Source organism: Monopterus albus, unplaced genomic scaffold, assembly GCF_001952655.1.
Source record: "Monopterus albus unplaced genomic scaffold, M_albus_1.0 scaffold28.1, whole genome shotgun sequence".
Classification (NCBI taxonomy): Eukaryota; Metazoa; Chordata; class Actinopteri; order Synbranchiformes; family Synbranchidae; genus Monopterus; species Monopterus albus.
The window spans coordinates 3,044,627-3,060,415 of NW_018127908.1; the positions used below are offsets into that span (position 1 = coordinate 3,044,627).

A 15,789-nucleotide genomic window follows, 5' to 3' on the forward strand; every position below is an offset into this window, starting at 1 on the left:
ATAAAGACTTGGAAATGGGGAAGACAGCTACCATGGCCCTGTAGAACAAAAAAAACAAAAAAACAAAAAAAAAAAACATCCGCCTACCAGCAAAGCTCACAGATTAACATGTTACATCTTGTTTGCTTAATCGGTACAAAAACTGAACAGAGAAAATAACGAGATTTGGTTTTGCAGGGTGTTATGTGCACAACAATTTCTTGACCAGGTGTGCTGACCTCCTAGAGTTTCTGTTTTTCCACCATATTGACTTGTGGTGAGCAAACAGCAGCCTAATTACACATTTAGCAGTCAGATTTACATGCATTTGTTTAGTGTTACATATGTCCATTTAACAAATACAAGTCCAGTAGTTCCTCTCCTTTAAGATATGTTGTGGCCTCCCCCAGCTACTGAATAAATAACTGATTCTTTAGCTGCTAAATGTTCCACTACTGTATGTTTTAAGCTAGTCAAAAACATTTTCTGTTAGCCGCTTGGTGCTGGGCATGTAGCACACAGTGCTGAAAGCGGCTGCCTGCAGCTACTGAAAACAAGGGTGATGAGTGTAAGGAGAGAGCCAAAATTTAATTAGTGGGTGGTGAAATCAAAACAATGAGCCAAAAGATGCTAAAACTCGCCAAGCACAGACTTAACTCTGCATACAGCAGCTTACAGGGCTGAGCAGTTGCACATGGCTGTCAGCTCTAATGGGATGGAGACGATCATTGATCCAGTGTTGACAGTTTGGTCTACTGCCGTAGGGTCCTGACACTGTGCTATAATAAGAGTCCCCAGCTGAAAGCTTAGAAGGTCTCAGGATAACCTTTCAGAGATTGCCTTTGGCTGCCTTAGTCATTTCAGCCACTTACAAATTGAGGAAATCTGTGCAAAACATAAATATTCACAGGTTACATAAATGAAAAATGTGCTGGCGACAGTGTCTGTCAGTGTCTGCCTGTGTGAATTTTGCACAAAGTTTATTTTAGCACATGTACAAGTGCTGAAACCCTTCCGTTGGCATTTCAAGGTGTCATAATCACATTTGCCTTATTCAACATTAGGTGAGAGCCGAGTCTTCGGAAATGTCTGGCTTTTGCTGGCCTCCTTTCTCCATTGCACCAAAATATTAATATGCAGTCATTCAGTGTCTGGTGATCATGTCTGACTGAGAAGGTGTAACTGTCAAGCTGTCATGAGGCAAGAGGTTAAAGATGCAACTTAAAATTTTGCACATTGTCTGCATCAAGTGTGGTGACTCTCTTTGCTATACTGCCCCCCTGGAAGAGGGGGACTGGAAGAGACATTTTCTACAGTCTGTGGCAACGAGGCATCCATAGATTACTAGGAAACAAAATGTGAGGGAGGGTCAAAGAACAGTGGAGTGTTGTTTAGACAGGTTTTTTTTCTCTTTTAGTTGATGATTCCAGTGATTACAGTTGATGATGATTATTATTCTGAGTTTTATTGCTGACGTCTTCCCTGGGATTATGTGCTGAACATGGATGTATGTTTCTCACAGGCGTTTGAGTCAGAGACCCACAGCAGAGGAGCTAGAACAGAGGAACATCCTCAAACGTGAGTGTGTTAAACTTGTATGTATGTTTATTTCTAAGCTGTTAACTGTTCACAATTATGAATTGACTTTAACAAAAATGTCAAAATAAAATATTCTCTGTGTGATGGATCATTAAAGGGACTGTAGCAACGAATGAGTCAATATTTGTATCATCTTTTTGTGCCTGCAGGCTTCATACAGTGCAGCCTGGTTGTTTGAGAGGCCTAGTTATGTGAAAGCTAGTGACATAGATCTCTCTTATTATTCCTCCTTGGTCTGCTTTTCATGTCAGGCAGGCAGCAGGACTCCCTGAGGAGTCTCATCCAGAGAGATTGGTTTCTTAGCACAACCACATGCAGTATCAGAGAGAAGCAGTTCTGTTGCCTGAGACTCTGTGGCTCTCACATCAAAGACTGATTTACCAGCAGTTCCTGCTCTCTCAGAGGCTTCTGGATGATTGGCAGAGTGCAGGAGCAAAACACAAAGTCTAAGAATTCATGTGTGACAAGTCATGTCCACACCATCCCTCTCATGCATATAATAACAAGGTTAAACAGAATTGTATTTTCTATTTGTCTCCAGAATTTAAAACTACAACTAGTACTAGATACAATGTAGACGCAGCATATTTTCAGCACAAATCTGTTTTGTTTTTTATTGTGACGTAACATTGACTGTATGCGTGCCGCTGGCTGCACAGCAGCTTGCCCTTTGGGATGAGTAAAGTTGCATTTGACCTTTGACTGCTGAAGCCTTTGCACACAGGAGCAGTCTCCCAGTGTGATTCTAGTTCACTGTTGCCTGGAATATGTAGTATAAGACATGGAAAAAATTGCTGTAATTCCAGAAATAGGTTAATCACTTGATCATAAACATGAGCCAAAAAGCCCTGGGACAACTTGAAAGGAACAAAGCACTTGTTCTCCCATGATACCCATACCTAATAGTATTAAACAGCCAGTGATGGAAACTATTTAAAGCTTTGAGAAACTTTTATAGTTTAGTGTGAATCTAATGAGGCATATTATGCAACTAGCATTTGTGTCCCCTTTCAGTAATTTCTAACCATTTTGTAGGCAGTCCACCGTTTGCATGTGCCTGTACTCGCAGTATTAACTTTTATCCTCTTTTTCTCTTTGTAGCTCGCAATGAACAAGAGGAAATAGAAGAAAAGAGAGAGATAAAACGAAGGCTAACACGAAAGGTGTGGAAAATTGCTCCAAATGCTCCAAACACACAGTTGATCTTAAAGCACTCGGAGGCATGTGGGAGCTGGGAGTTGGGCATGAGTGGCACTGGCCACCGCAGAATCTGATTGGCCATCCCTGTCGGAGTCAAAATGTGATGCTTGTTGGTATCAATGAAAGGAAAACTGACAAATTGTTGCCTTGAATGCAAATAACATTTTTCTGGTGCTTTCTAATTTATATTGATCAAATTTGTTTTATTTTATAATCATGCATGCAGCATATTATTTGCTTTCATTTCTCCGGCTGAGTTATTGTGGAACAGGCTACTTGGCATTATTCACCTCAGCTGGGGGGAACCACTGTGCAGCAACGATGTCCCCTTGCTGGGAGAAAATAAGGAATGGGTGTCTCATTTTTACACAGATAAATAATTTGATTCTTAATTATGTATGCATTATTTCATAGCACAAGAGGTTTAATATACTTTTTACATGTATTTCAAATGTGCCACCCCTCTCTCAGTATGTGCTGCAGCCTAGCCACCCCATCCAAAATATTCTAGACCAGCCCCTGGTAGGAGAAGAAGAGAGAATGTGTAAATTGTTGCCCAGGGTTAAAAAAAAAAAAAACTGTGACAGTGACTCATCTGTGGTGAGAAGTGAAATCTAGTCCATGATTGGTCTGGTATTGTGGGTCTAAGGTCCTGGGAGACCTTGATGTCCTTGTTGCCCTTGGGCCTTCACCACATTGGCTGCCAAATCCTGCAACCCCATAGTGGTGTTGAGCATGTCACCTTCATTTTCAGTTAAAGAATAACACTTTCAGCTCACCTGCAGACATGCTGCTGAAAACAAAAATCTCAGAACTGTTGTAGGAATTTACTATATGCATCACATACCTTTATTGTATACAGTGTTTTGTTGTGAATTCAGCTATGCAGGAGATTACTTAATAGTTTGTTCTCTGAGGAGGGTCTGCGGGAACTGAAACTAATATTAGATCCAACAAATGTTCTGAATTTCCAAGTAGTGTGATCTTATTCTACTCTCTGATGCACCTCCACAAAAGTTACTTGATGTGCAAATGTTTTTTTATTTTTATTTTTTTAAGATTCTATTAGTACTTGCATGTATGCAAATTCTTAGAAGTTTATGATCATAACAGTGGCTATGAATACTTGACCTAGTTTTCTGTTCTTTAGCTCTTTTTCTGCTCATGTTCCAGCTGAGCCAGAGGCCCACTGTAGAGGAACTGAGACAGGCCAAAATTCTCATCCGATTCAGTGACTACGTGGAGGTGTCAGATGCCCAGGACTATGACAGACGGGCAGATAAACCCTGGACCCGGCTCACAGCAGCTGATAAGGCCAGTATTACTTATGCTAATCTTACAGTTAAACTAAGATCACCTTTTAATATTCTCAAGATCCTTCCATGCCTGCTTTCAACTTTCTTTAAATACAGTCTTGCTCCCCACCCTCCTCTGTGCCTCATATGACACAACCATTAATACAGGAGAATGTGTTCCTTCTCTCCTGTTACAGCAAGTTCCTCTTACTGTAGCTGTTGTTTGTGAGTAAACACCCCCGAGTAGCCTTGCTGCTCTCTGCCCAGCAGTCCATGCTTGTAACTTTTAATGAGTTGTTGATTTTTATTTTATTTTATTTTTTTGCAGAGCAGATATGCCACCTTATTTGCTTTGATGATGCATCACACCTGATTACCACTTATGAAACTCAGGAGGTTTCAACATTTTGATTATGAAACAAATCCCCTTACAAAAGAGAGCAATGGGACAAGCAGCGCCGCAGGGCCCTTTAGCACCAGCTCTGCTCTGCTGATATCCCACCACCCTTGTTTCTAGCACAGATTTAAATATTGTTTGTTCTCCTGTCACAGAAGCATCATCCCCAAGGCTTGAGATGTCCCACTGAGTCATGCTGAATGGCAAAAGCAATGACATTTTAGAAGCATTAAAGCTATTTAAAAAGGCTCAGCTCACCATTTTAGTTCCTGGAACTTTGTCTCATTCCCATTTAACAATTCCTTTGCAATTATCCTGCCCTTGGGCAAGGTCGTCAGCCCTCCACTGCTCCAGCGGTGCTACTTTGAAGCCATGACTCACTGGACATTGTCCGAAATGTGAATGTGTAGAACCTCATGAATGGGAAACAGCTTAGCATTGTCCTTAAGAACCTTCCCAGAAAAGATATGTTAAAAAAACCAACAACGAAAACTAATGTTCCCTATGAAACCCATAAAAATTAGTATTTGGGACTTTCTATCTAAACACTGTGACACCCAAATATGCAGCTATTTTAATGTTTTTTTTCTGTTTGTTAATGTTAATCTCTAATATTAACTGTCTTTGTAGTTCAAAACACAAGCTGACCATTTAAGTTCACCAGCAACAGTTTGTATATTATTGCTTAGGCTCCTACATGTTTCACTTGGGCTATAGAGTAGGTACTTTATTGATCCCACAGTGGGGAAATTTCTGGTGCCAACTCACCGATGGCTCTAACCATCGGGGGCAACTTGGGGGTTCAGTGTCTTGCCCAAGGACACTTCGACATGTGGACTGCAGGCACCGTGATTCGAACCTCCAACCCTCCAGTTGGGAGATGACTGCTCTATCCACTGAACCACAGTTGCCCCCTTAGGATGAGCATAAATGATGCATGAAGAATCAAAAAGGAGGTAGAGTCAGGGTTTAGAAGCTGCAGTTTGTATACTAAGCCTTTGCAGCTTTTTCTCAAGCTTCCTTGTTTTTCCTCTTTAGGCAGCTATACGGAAAGAACTCAATGACTTCAAGAGCAATGAGATGGAAGTTCATGAGTCAAGTCGCCATTTAACCAGGTAATGTGCAGAATTCATTAGTTTGCATGTGACATCGCATGCTTAAATATTACAAACACCTTGTATACAGCTGGAGCTGCTCATGTGCTGTAGGAATTGGCTATACAATGTGCACCAAGTTCTAACTGAGGCGATGAAACAATCCTTTTTATGTTTATATTTTTAGGTTTCACAGACCATAGTAGACCACCACTGTCTTGAGCAGTGCCAGACTGGCGCTCTCCTCCACTGAGAACCTTAAGTGCTGGACAGTAAAATGGTGCCCATTTCTACAATAAGGCCATGTCTTCTGAAATGCCTTGTCAAGATCCACACAACCAAGTCGGTACCATGCCGCAAGATGCAGACCCCCACTACACCATCCACTGTAGTAGCACAGAAAGACTCCAGCTGATTCACATCACCCCTTTGTGGAATTTGCTTGAGTGTCTTAAACCTCTCTGCTGAGCCCTCAGGCAGCTGCTCAGCTCTGCGGAGATTTGGACAGCAGGACAGTTTTTGTTTGTTTGCAAGTGACTGACACTTGTGACATCTTCTGAGGGCAACTGCACCTTGGTTCATCAATCAACATCAGTGGACATGTTTTTAACTTTCTCCTTTATTATGCTATCACTCTAGACTATCTAGCAATTATGGAGAGCTCTGTGCGACGATGCAGGGTTGACTTTTCTGAGCTCACTCTATCAGCAGGAGGATCCATCTTTACTGCATCGGCTGGGACTATGGCACACAGGAAGGAAGGAGGGAGGGGTCCAACATTAGAATCATCCGCAGTGATTTTTTTTCTTCTGCTTTTCCTAGACTATAGCACCCCCTGGAGTCCCCTCTGCATCATTACTATGTAGTTTTGATTTCTGTCCTTCCCGCTCTGGTTTTTGTTTTCACTATACTGACAACATTGTCATCTAATTGCTAACTGTGAATTTGGGTGTTTAGGCAATGCCTGCACTCTCTCCAAATGTACATTTTGTTTATACTAAGAAAGCAGAGTTACATTTAAAGAAAAACCATGCTTGACCAACTTTTATTTGTCACAATCTTATAAATTTAATGTAAAATTTGCAGCTGGCAGATGTATTCTGGTTCCAGTGTGTGCAGCAAATAACTTTTAGATTATTTTTGTCTGTTTTGAGTTGTTTTTGATAGAGAAACTTTGTTGACATCTCTCTATATGCCCCAGCTCTTCAGATTGATTGTTAAAACAGAAAACCAAGAGCTAGGCGCACGACATTATAATCTCTTATCTTTATTATTTTTTTGTTTGTGCGTTTGCTTTTTGTGATCTTTGCTCACAATGTGCATTGTCATCACTTTGCCTTTATACCCAAGGCATAAGCTTCTGACCAAGCAATATAGGTTTGTAGAGAAAGGGTTAAACTGCAGGTGTACACCCATCTTCTTCTTTTTTTTTTTTATTTGTGTGTGTGTATATATACTGTACTATGCCTCACTTCAGGGTTTTAATTTTCTTTTATACTTCACTTTAGGAATGCTTTATTCAGGAGGACCGTTTCTGCATTTTCCTGACTGAGCCACCTAAAAAAAAAAATCTGCCTCTTTGACATCCTAACTAACACAGTGGGACAAGATTTGATTCATTTCTCAAATCTGTAATTGAACATGATGATGCATTTTCAAGTCAGAAATATGAGTACTTAATTTAATGGATTTAGGATTCATTGAGTCAGGATTTTTATTGCTAAAATTCTTTGCACTGTTAAAAGTTTGGCTTTACAGTGGTCACTGTTTAAAGTCAGGACCCAAGTGTGTAAAATGTTGTTGGATTTCTGATCTTGGACTAGTTTATCTCTTCACTTTAATGGTGGTGTTACTCAATCACTGACACCACTATTTCAATGCTCATAAGCATTGTGTACACAGATTTTTTTATTATATTACTTTTAAAGTTGCAATATGTTTCTCTGATGAAAAAGATAGTAGAGGCATTAAGGCCACATACTATGATGCATCTCTCCGCACAGAAAATGTGTTCTCTCCCTTTTTTTTTTCAAGGTCTCGGCCAGTGATGGAATGGTGACCCGATAAAAGCTGGGAACCAAAAACAAAATGGTTTTTCCCTTTATGGTTTACATGTAAAATAATCAAGGTTTTGAGCTGCTCTCTTCAGAGTCATAGGCCATTCTCATGTCATGTCAAAATCAAATTTTAATAGGGTCATCTAATGTCAGAGACTTGGAAATATAGGGTATTTTTTGTCTTAGAACCAGCTTCTGTATGATTCCAGCATCACACCATTGAAACTTTTCATCCATAGATTTAGTACACTATAGCATAATAGGAATGAATTTATACAAATACACTACAGTTCTCATTTTCAGCTCCAGGAAACAACCTGAGCCACTGGGCTGATCATGAGGTTTTCCATTTTGCTGGAATCAAGAATCATGAATTCAGCAATAATCTATTTCCTTTAACGTGTTGGTGGAGCAACTTAACAAATTTGAAATTGTTCCTTTTTTCCATTTCATACAGAATATGATGTAAAGGACAACGTCATGCCAATTAAACTCCATTTCTGAATGCATGTGCATGGTATACATTATTATTATTTTGGAGATTTTAAATTTCTCTGTTTGTTTAGTATGTGTATCCAATTTTATAGATACTAGGAGATAATCACACATTAACAGTAACTAAACTTAAATTTCTTTAAGCTAAAATACTTTTCAACAAGTAATTTTGCCAAAAATTGTATTTCACACCCTTAATTATCCCCTTAGCCTTCACCACATATAGATAAGGGGCGACTTAGTCCGAGTCACTGTGTCCTCAACAGGAGAAAAGTTGGGTCATTCGTGCGGTTTGTTCCACTAGATGGCGAGAAACACAATAGAATACACGTAGACTGAGTCGAGCTGCATGGCCTTGTGAAATGGCGTCCTTATGAGATGGTGCTGAAGTTATTGCCTCGTTACCACTAGTTTAAAATAAATACACTTGCAGGGAAACTTAATTTTGCTGTACAACGAAATTTAAAGGACTTTTTTATCAAGGGGAATTAACCATATACATTGTATGGAACTAATTAAAAACGGAATTGTGATAAATGATCGCTCAAAATTTGCTCACATTCAGCATTGGTCATTGATCTACACCCCAGCTTTATTAAACTAGTTTTCTTTATCAGTATATTATGGGTTGCCTTTACCCACAACACTCCAACAGCTCCAAGGAGGAGCCTCCGTAGCTGCACTCCAAACAATTTATAGGAGCTATGTTTACGCCTCTCTTCTGTTCGCCGCTTCACCTGACTGAAACCGAAGAAAAGCTTCTTGGGAAATGTATTGTTGATCTAGGTTCTTTCCAAGAGAGGCGACTGTAGGACGCTTGGTAGCGCAATTCACTTCCCACAATCCACTGCGCTGTTGTTAGCGGCCCCCATCTTATGTCGTACTCATGAATATATATCTGTCAGTGTTTGCGTAGGAAGTCGCTCGACGTTCATTTCATATTCTAGCGCCGTATTTTGGTCTAAATGGGACGCACAGTTACGTCTCCGCCCTGCTTGGTTGCTTTGCGCCCAGCCTCTTTCACAGATTTTAATCGCTATGGTTTTCTTTTGGAGCGGCGGACGGGGCTCCGACAGGGAAACGAAGACAAGAAGTGAATGACTACTAGTGGAATAAGTCAGCATTACCGCCCAGTTGGCGGACATTTACCACGGTGTGCACGCATTCAGGCTTTTAAATGTAGCGGTTGTAGGTGTACCCAAGTGCGCACCGTTATTTATTTAGAGTGGTGGACTTTTTATTGGCAGAAATGGAAAGTGTGCAGGCTATCGCTGAGGATGGTGCGTCGGATGGAGGCGCAGCCAAGTTATTGAAGAAGCCCAGCGGACTGTCTGTCGCCCGTGGGACTCCAGCGGATGATGGCGGTGGACATTTGGCACCCTCCCGCGTAGAAGCGAAGAACGGGAATAGCTTTTCTCATTCCGTCTCTACAGAGGGCTCTAGTGCGTCAGACCGAACGGTGGCATCTAATGGACGGGGCTCTTCCAGCAACTCCAGCTCTCTCCTGTTGAGACGGAGGCGCTTGAAGAGGGATCTCTCCGCGGCAGGTCCTCGTCTTTACATACTCGGAGTCTGGATAGGAAGACTCTTCTGAAGCACCGGCAGAATATGCAGCTGCAGCCCGCAGAGCGTGAGTGGGTGAGAGCAGATCTCCACCGGGGCTCCATACATGTCCACGACAGACTGTCGCCCTCTTATCCCAGGCCGGTTCTTTGCACCGTGGACACCACAGCCGGCGAGGTGGCGCTCCGTCTAAGTAAAGTCTGCAGTAAGTCAAGCTCCGTTATGCGCATTTTTAGTAAAGACACCCAAAAGACTGATCAAAATGGCAACTGCAATGTGAAGTATGACTACAGTGGCAACCCATTAAAGGTGAACATGGACACAAGTACAAATTGCAACCACCTGACAAACCTGGAGCCCACAGAATTAAGGGGCCATCCAAGTGATAGACTGAGACTGCTGCTCATGGAGAATGCAGATGAGAGGCAAAAGCAACAGGACATAGATGAAAAACTTTTCACCCCAGAATCAGAGTCACAAGATAACATAACCTGTTCACTGTCAGATTTCAATTCTAACTCAAACATAGATACCACCAATGGCCTAGATAGCTATGGATTAAATTCTGGCTCAGATGTGGAGAGCAGCACATTTGATGATCTGAGCTCTGGGGCCCGGCTCAGCGAGCACAGGGACTCCCTCAGTGATGACATGATCCTGGGCACAGAAGCATCCATCCTCAGCCCTTCCTTCGACAGTCCCACAGAGGGCAACGACATGTATGGCAGCTCATCGGATGAACTGGAGCTTGACTGTCCTGCATCCAGCACAGGCATAGACACCATCTCCCAGCGTCACACCAATGGCATCACAGCCACCACTGCCAACTACAAGAAGTGCAACATGGGGCATTTAAACAACATGACAAACAATATGGGGCCAGATAGCAGACTCAACCCCCATAGTCTGGGCCACCTGCCACCCAGCAGCAGTGCCGGCTCATTGTCAAGAGCCTGTTCTACAGGTAATACACCTGACATCCAATATCCCGACTGTGGTCAAAGCGCTGGAAAATCAGAGCCGACAGCACACCACAATGACGGTTCCTTTAATTCCAGTCCCACACTATATGTTCAGCTGCATGGTGAAGCTGTCCGGAGGCTTAGTCCAGATGAGAGGCCTCTGCAGATCCAGAATGACTTTCTCTTTAAGCTTGGATTTAAGGACCTGTGGAGAGTTCAAGAGGAAGGGCTTAACACAGAAATTGGCTCCTTGTTGCGCTTCTATGCAGGTAAGTGAAATGATGCATTCAGATGTTATCACTTTCTACCATGATCGGCTTTCTGCTCATTCTGGGACTTACTGAGGCCTTTTTGTTTTCTCACCTATGCACTGTTTGGACTGGATCCCTAGTGTTGTGGTGGTTGTAACAGGTTGTTAACTGTAGCACAGAATGAGACATGAGCATTCATGCAGGTTGCACAAATAGGGCAAAGCAACAGTTTATTTCTCTCTGTGCTCAAACAGTTAAGTTTCACAGGAGAATAGTTTGAACATTTAACAAACTCTCAATACAGTACATTTGGAATTCTTGCATGACTGAAAAGAGCAGGCCCACATGTTCCTGATATTATTTCCATGCAGTGTTTGTGAATGCTGCCAGGCAAGGTGAGACCTTTGCTGATACCTGCAGAAGCAATTTAGAGGTATAAAGTATTTGCTTCCCAGCGATGGTTTACCATGTTGAGATTTAACTGTGCGGCGCCATGAATGGATCAGAGTGAAGTTATGGTTCAAAGGCAGCAGGTTTGCCAGATCTACCTTGCCTTGGGGACTTTTTAAATGAATAAATTTTCGGGTCTGTCTTTGGTTTGTTTCTTCTGGCCCTGACTGTCTTTGTTGAACTGCAGCAGCACACTGTGCTCCCATGGACACTCATGACATAGCCACAAAGCCATCGCCACAACTTATGGTGCTCAGACATGGGGCCCTTTCCGGCTTCTGTACCATTATCATCCTAATGAAAAGCCTGAATGCCTTTGTGGTTGGACAGAGAGTAGGGGTGGGAGCGGTACGGCTGGAAGGACCATAAACTCTCTCAGTGAACTCAGTGAATTCTGGCCATTGAGATGCTGCACAGCGCCTGTCCTTTTGGCATCCAGCGTGGCTACTGTCACACTAACTAACTGCCTGCCAAGCTGGGTTAACGTGTTCCTCCAAAGCTCAGGAAGCCCCTTTCTTCTCAATGCCACTGCCTCCACCACTGCTTTGCTGCTGAGAGAAGTGAAATGGGAGGGCTGTGTAACTGAATGTCTGGTGATGACAGTTGAGGAGAAACTGTTCAGTCTGAAATATGGGAAAAAAAGAGGCACTAGTACTCTGTAGGAGCCTGTTGCACTAGAGGTCACTCAGTGCTGCAAATGGTCACGTGCACAGTCACATGCATTTAATGACCTATGTGCTCTTGATTTAGGGCCTTTCTGCAGGTGATTTCATTTAGATAGCATCATATGACAGGCTGTGTGAGCAAGGGGCTCATGTGGATAGATGTGCATTTTTAGGAGAATATGAATCCTACATGAGCCCGTGCAGTCAGCTGAGCTCAGCCCAAATCAGGTGAACTAAGTCCTGATGCCATCTGAGGTCACCTGAGCGCTCTCTCTCCCCCCTATAGCTAATAACACCACTCAACGCCTAGGCTGCAGTCTGCACAAAAGACCTACTTCTCATTCAGTCACCCAGAGAAAGACACTGAAAAGCACCTTTATGCACACACACACAGAAGCTTGCTGTGTAAAGGGTAAGCAGAGCTGATGCCCTTGTGACATGTGTGGCCTGCTCTTCCACCATTTTCTTACACAGAAGAAGCATGTGAGGAATGTACGCTGGCTTTTCTAGAATGTCAGGCATGTCTGCTGAAGGGGTTTGAGGGCATACCGTGCTGACACATGTTGAGCTGACTCTGAATAGTTGTCCTACCCAGAGAGTGGAGATGAGGCCAGCTCCAGCTGACTTGATGGCTGACTCAAGCACAGCTGCTACAACTGTAGACCTCAGTCAAACTAAAGGCTTTTTGTCTGAGCATGAAGAGTGGCCTTTGATACAGGAAGTCCAGTATCTTTTTTTTTTATTGCTCAATAAGAGCACTGTGTATTTATAATACCATTTAACTGCACCATACCTGTATCTTCAACAGTAAGAGCAACAAATGATTAAGTCAAGGAGTTACCATGGTGAATCTTGCCAGAGCCCAGTTTGACTTTGAAGGGATCAGGTCATGTTTGAGTTCATAGACTCTGTAGTAGCCAGATGAGAGAATTCACTTTTCTCCGCTACACACACACACACACACACACACATGTACAGAAGGCTACCTAGATCAAAGGGCCACTGTCCTCTTTGGCAGGCTGATGAGTGATCCTTTCAGAGCTGCCCACACACAAGAGCCTCTTATAATGCCTAGCCAGCTTTATTGGAGTTTGAGTAAAAACATACACAGACTCATATGGCCTAATCAATACATGCACATTCTGTTGCTGACTAGCAAAACACCAGTACCCTTCCTCAAGAGAATTGGGTTTAACGAGTTCTTCTAACTGTGCACTGAGTCACAGCCATGATTTAATTGCCCATTCAGGTCAAAACATAGGGCGCAGGTGAGTGTCACTCTGTAATGGGGCTTGTGCTCTGAGGACAGGTGATCCTCATCCCAGCAAGTAATGAAGTGGCCCCTGCTGGGAGCTCTCTGTTCCCTTACCCAGAGGTAGTAGTGTGTGTGTGTGTGTGTGTGTGTGTGTGTGTGTGTGTGGACTTGCAAGAAAAGCAAATGGCATTCTCTACCCTAACACACAATGACACAGGGGTTCCTTAGAGGTGAGAGGAATTGTAGTTCTTTACTAAACCAAAGTAGCACACTAAATTATTTAGTTTCATTAGCTTCCTCATTTTGCAAACACTTTCTTCCGTGCACTTCAGCATACTCACAGCTTTATGTGAGCTCTACCCTTATTAAAGTTGAAATGTTTGCTTTTTAAAAGCAGTTCCTTGTAAATCTGAAGTGTTGTTAAGGGTTGGCCTGCTTTATGCAGTTAATGACCATTGGCCACTGGTCCAGAAACTGTCAAGACATTAATTCCTTTCGGTTCCACACAGGCTTATAGCTCAAGCTTCTTTGAAACAAAGCCAGGGTCAGTAACAGTCTCTGTGTGCTGCGTGCACCCAATTTTCAGGTAATTCCCATACTGTTTTAGAATCTGCCAGCAAGGTGAATGTGGCAGGAAGAACTGTTCATGCAGAACGAATAAAAACAGGTACAGCATTTCAGATAATATCTCTGCATTTATTCAACACAGCATAACATGTAGCCGCCTGAATTGTTTTTAATCTATGGACATTTATGGTAAAAATAATAGCTGTTATAATTTAGCCTCTCAAAATAACATGAGCTTCTTTATTTCATGTTTTTAATACAAAGTTTTATCTGCACTCCTCCAACCAAAATTTGATTTCATGCTCATTGCCTCTCTCCTTATTGGGGTCCTTGTTTAGAAAATTCAAATGGTGACATGTTTTTATTGATTAACTTGTTTTAATTGATTTGGGGCCAAGCTCTACCTAAGGCTAACATTGCACAGATCCTGAACTGTTGTCATCACCTGGTTTAACCCCAGAGCATCTTTAAAGCTGCATTATCTCAGATTTTACACATTGCTTGATAAATACAAATATTGATGACATGTGACAGATGTGCTTAATGGTTGACTTATAAAATAACCCCATTAACGGTATTACTAAATGACACCACAGAAGTCTAAACCTGTGATAAGTTTGAAGCCCTTTTAAAGTGTTTTATGATTATAGGTGGTTCATTATTCTTAGAAACATTAAAAGAAATCACCAGAAGCATGAGTAATGGAAGCAGATTGACTTCTACTGATGTTAACATTTTAAGAGGACAATGATTGCTCTCAAATATCTGAGGAACTTCAGCTGAGGTCTGTGTCTTTCCATTCTTACCTCAAGCCTTCTCTGAGGAGGCGGTGGCTGGTGACGTGACGTTGTAAAAGTCTCTGCGGGGTTTAAAGGCTTAATGAAGCTCCCAGCTTTCTCCCGCAGGCTCTGTGGCAGCTCTTAAGCAGAGAACCACTCACTGTGTCTTGCCTGTGCCACGTCGCTTTCTTCGTACAGTCAGCACGCCAGATTGCTCCCACACTCACACTTGCATCTCTATGAAAACATTTTCAGAGGCAGAAGGAGAACAGTCTGTGCAATGTTTGTCAGTGTTTTGTTGTTTTTATGAACGGTCACTCGTTATCCCGATAACAATATAAGGATCCCTCCCAGTAGTTTAATTTGAATGAATTTTGCTATTCAAATGAAGCTTTGACTGGTCACTAGGAATTTTAAAATTGTAATATTCAAGTGTCGGTTTCACTTAAATCTATCTGCTTAGTTTACCGAAGCATCTGCGGACATGCAGACACTCCTGGGAGATCTCTGCAGAAGTGAGGCACTAGGCTGCCTCATCCTTTCTCACATCAATGTCCTCGCCTGACAACTAATGATCTTTCTAAGGGCCAGTTGCTGAGTCATTATGTAATTGTGTAATCAGATTTCACACCTTCCAGAGCTCAAATCCAATACATGTGTCATGTGCGCTGAGGTTCTTTTGTGTGCTTGCATGTGTGCCCGAGGTAAAGACACACAGTCAAATAATTGATTTGTTTATTTTGTGTCTTGATGGAAGTGGTCGTAAATGAAATGTGGCCGTACAGCCTCAGCGCTGAGCCGTCTCTGAGCATTCACAAGTGTGCGCATTGTGTGTACTGAGGCAGACGTGGAGAGCATGGCGGTGTTGGCTTGTAGCAGTTAGAGCCAAGGGAAGTGTTTTGTGTCTAATTTTGTGCCTAGGTTGCCTTCTTTGGCTGACATCCTCCCACCCTCCTCTCACACCAAATCTTCCTCCCTCTCTCAATTTTGCTCATGATCAATCCCCCTCCCTCTCCACTTGCTATCCTTCCTTGCATCTCCTCCTCCCTCACACCATCTGACAGCTTCCATTTATCCTCCCATATCTCTTTAGCTCTCTTATCTTACTGCTTTTCATTCCAAGAATTACTGGTCACCTTCATAATTGTATTTAAAAAATATTAATAAAGGGAGAAAACAAA

The 15,789-nt window shown here is 42.4% G+C and overlaps 2 protein-coding genes across 5 annotated transcripts in view; both read left to right on the forward strand.

The window, feature by feature from the left end:
• Nucleotides 1-6,278, forward strand: part of LOC109957716 (phosphatase and actin regulator 1-like) — a 43,043-nt gene extending 36,765 nt beyond the window's left edge. For all 4 annotated transcript variants that reach the window (XM_020595845.1, XM_020595846.1, XM_020595843.1 and 1 more), the window contains exons 8-12: nucleotides 1,502-1,557; nucleotides 2,680-2,741; nucleotides 3,952-4,092; nucleotides 5,509-5,585; nucleotides 5,752-6,278. In XM_020595845.1, coding sequence (XP_020451501.1) covers nucleotides 1,502-1,557; nucleotides 2,680-2,741; nucleotides 3,952-4,092; nucleotides 5,509-5,585; nucleotides 5,752-5,767 — 352 coding nt within the window. In that variant the 3' untranslated portion in view covers nucleotides 5,768-6,278. The remainder of the gene's footprint in view (nucleotides 1-1,501; nucleotides 1,558-2,679; nucleotides 2,742-3,951; nucleotides 4,093-5,508; nucleotides 5,586-5,751) is intronic.
• Nucleotides 6,279-9,365: 3,087 nt separating this feature from the next.
• The window catches only part of phlpp1 (PH domain and leucine rich repeat protein phosphatase 1), a 42,912-nt gene continuing 36,488 nt past the window's right edge, over nucleotides 9,366-15,789 (forward strand). The window contains exons 1-2 of the mRNA XM_020595871.1: nucleotides 9,366-9,503; nucleotides 9,605-10,910. Coding sequence (XP_020451527.1) covers nucleotides 9,366-9,503; nucleotides 9,605-10,910 — 1,444 coding nt within the window. The remainder of the gene's footprint in view (nucleotides 9,504-9,604; nucleotides 10,911-15,789) is intronic.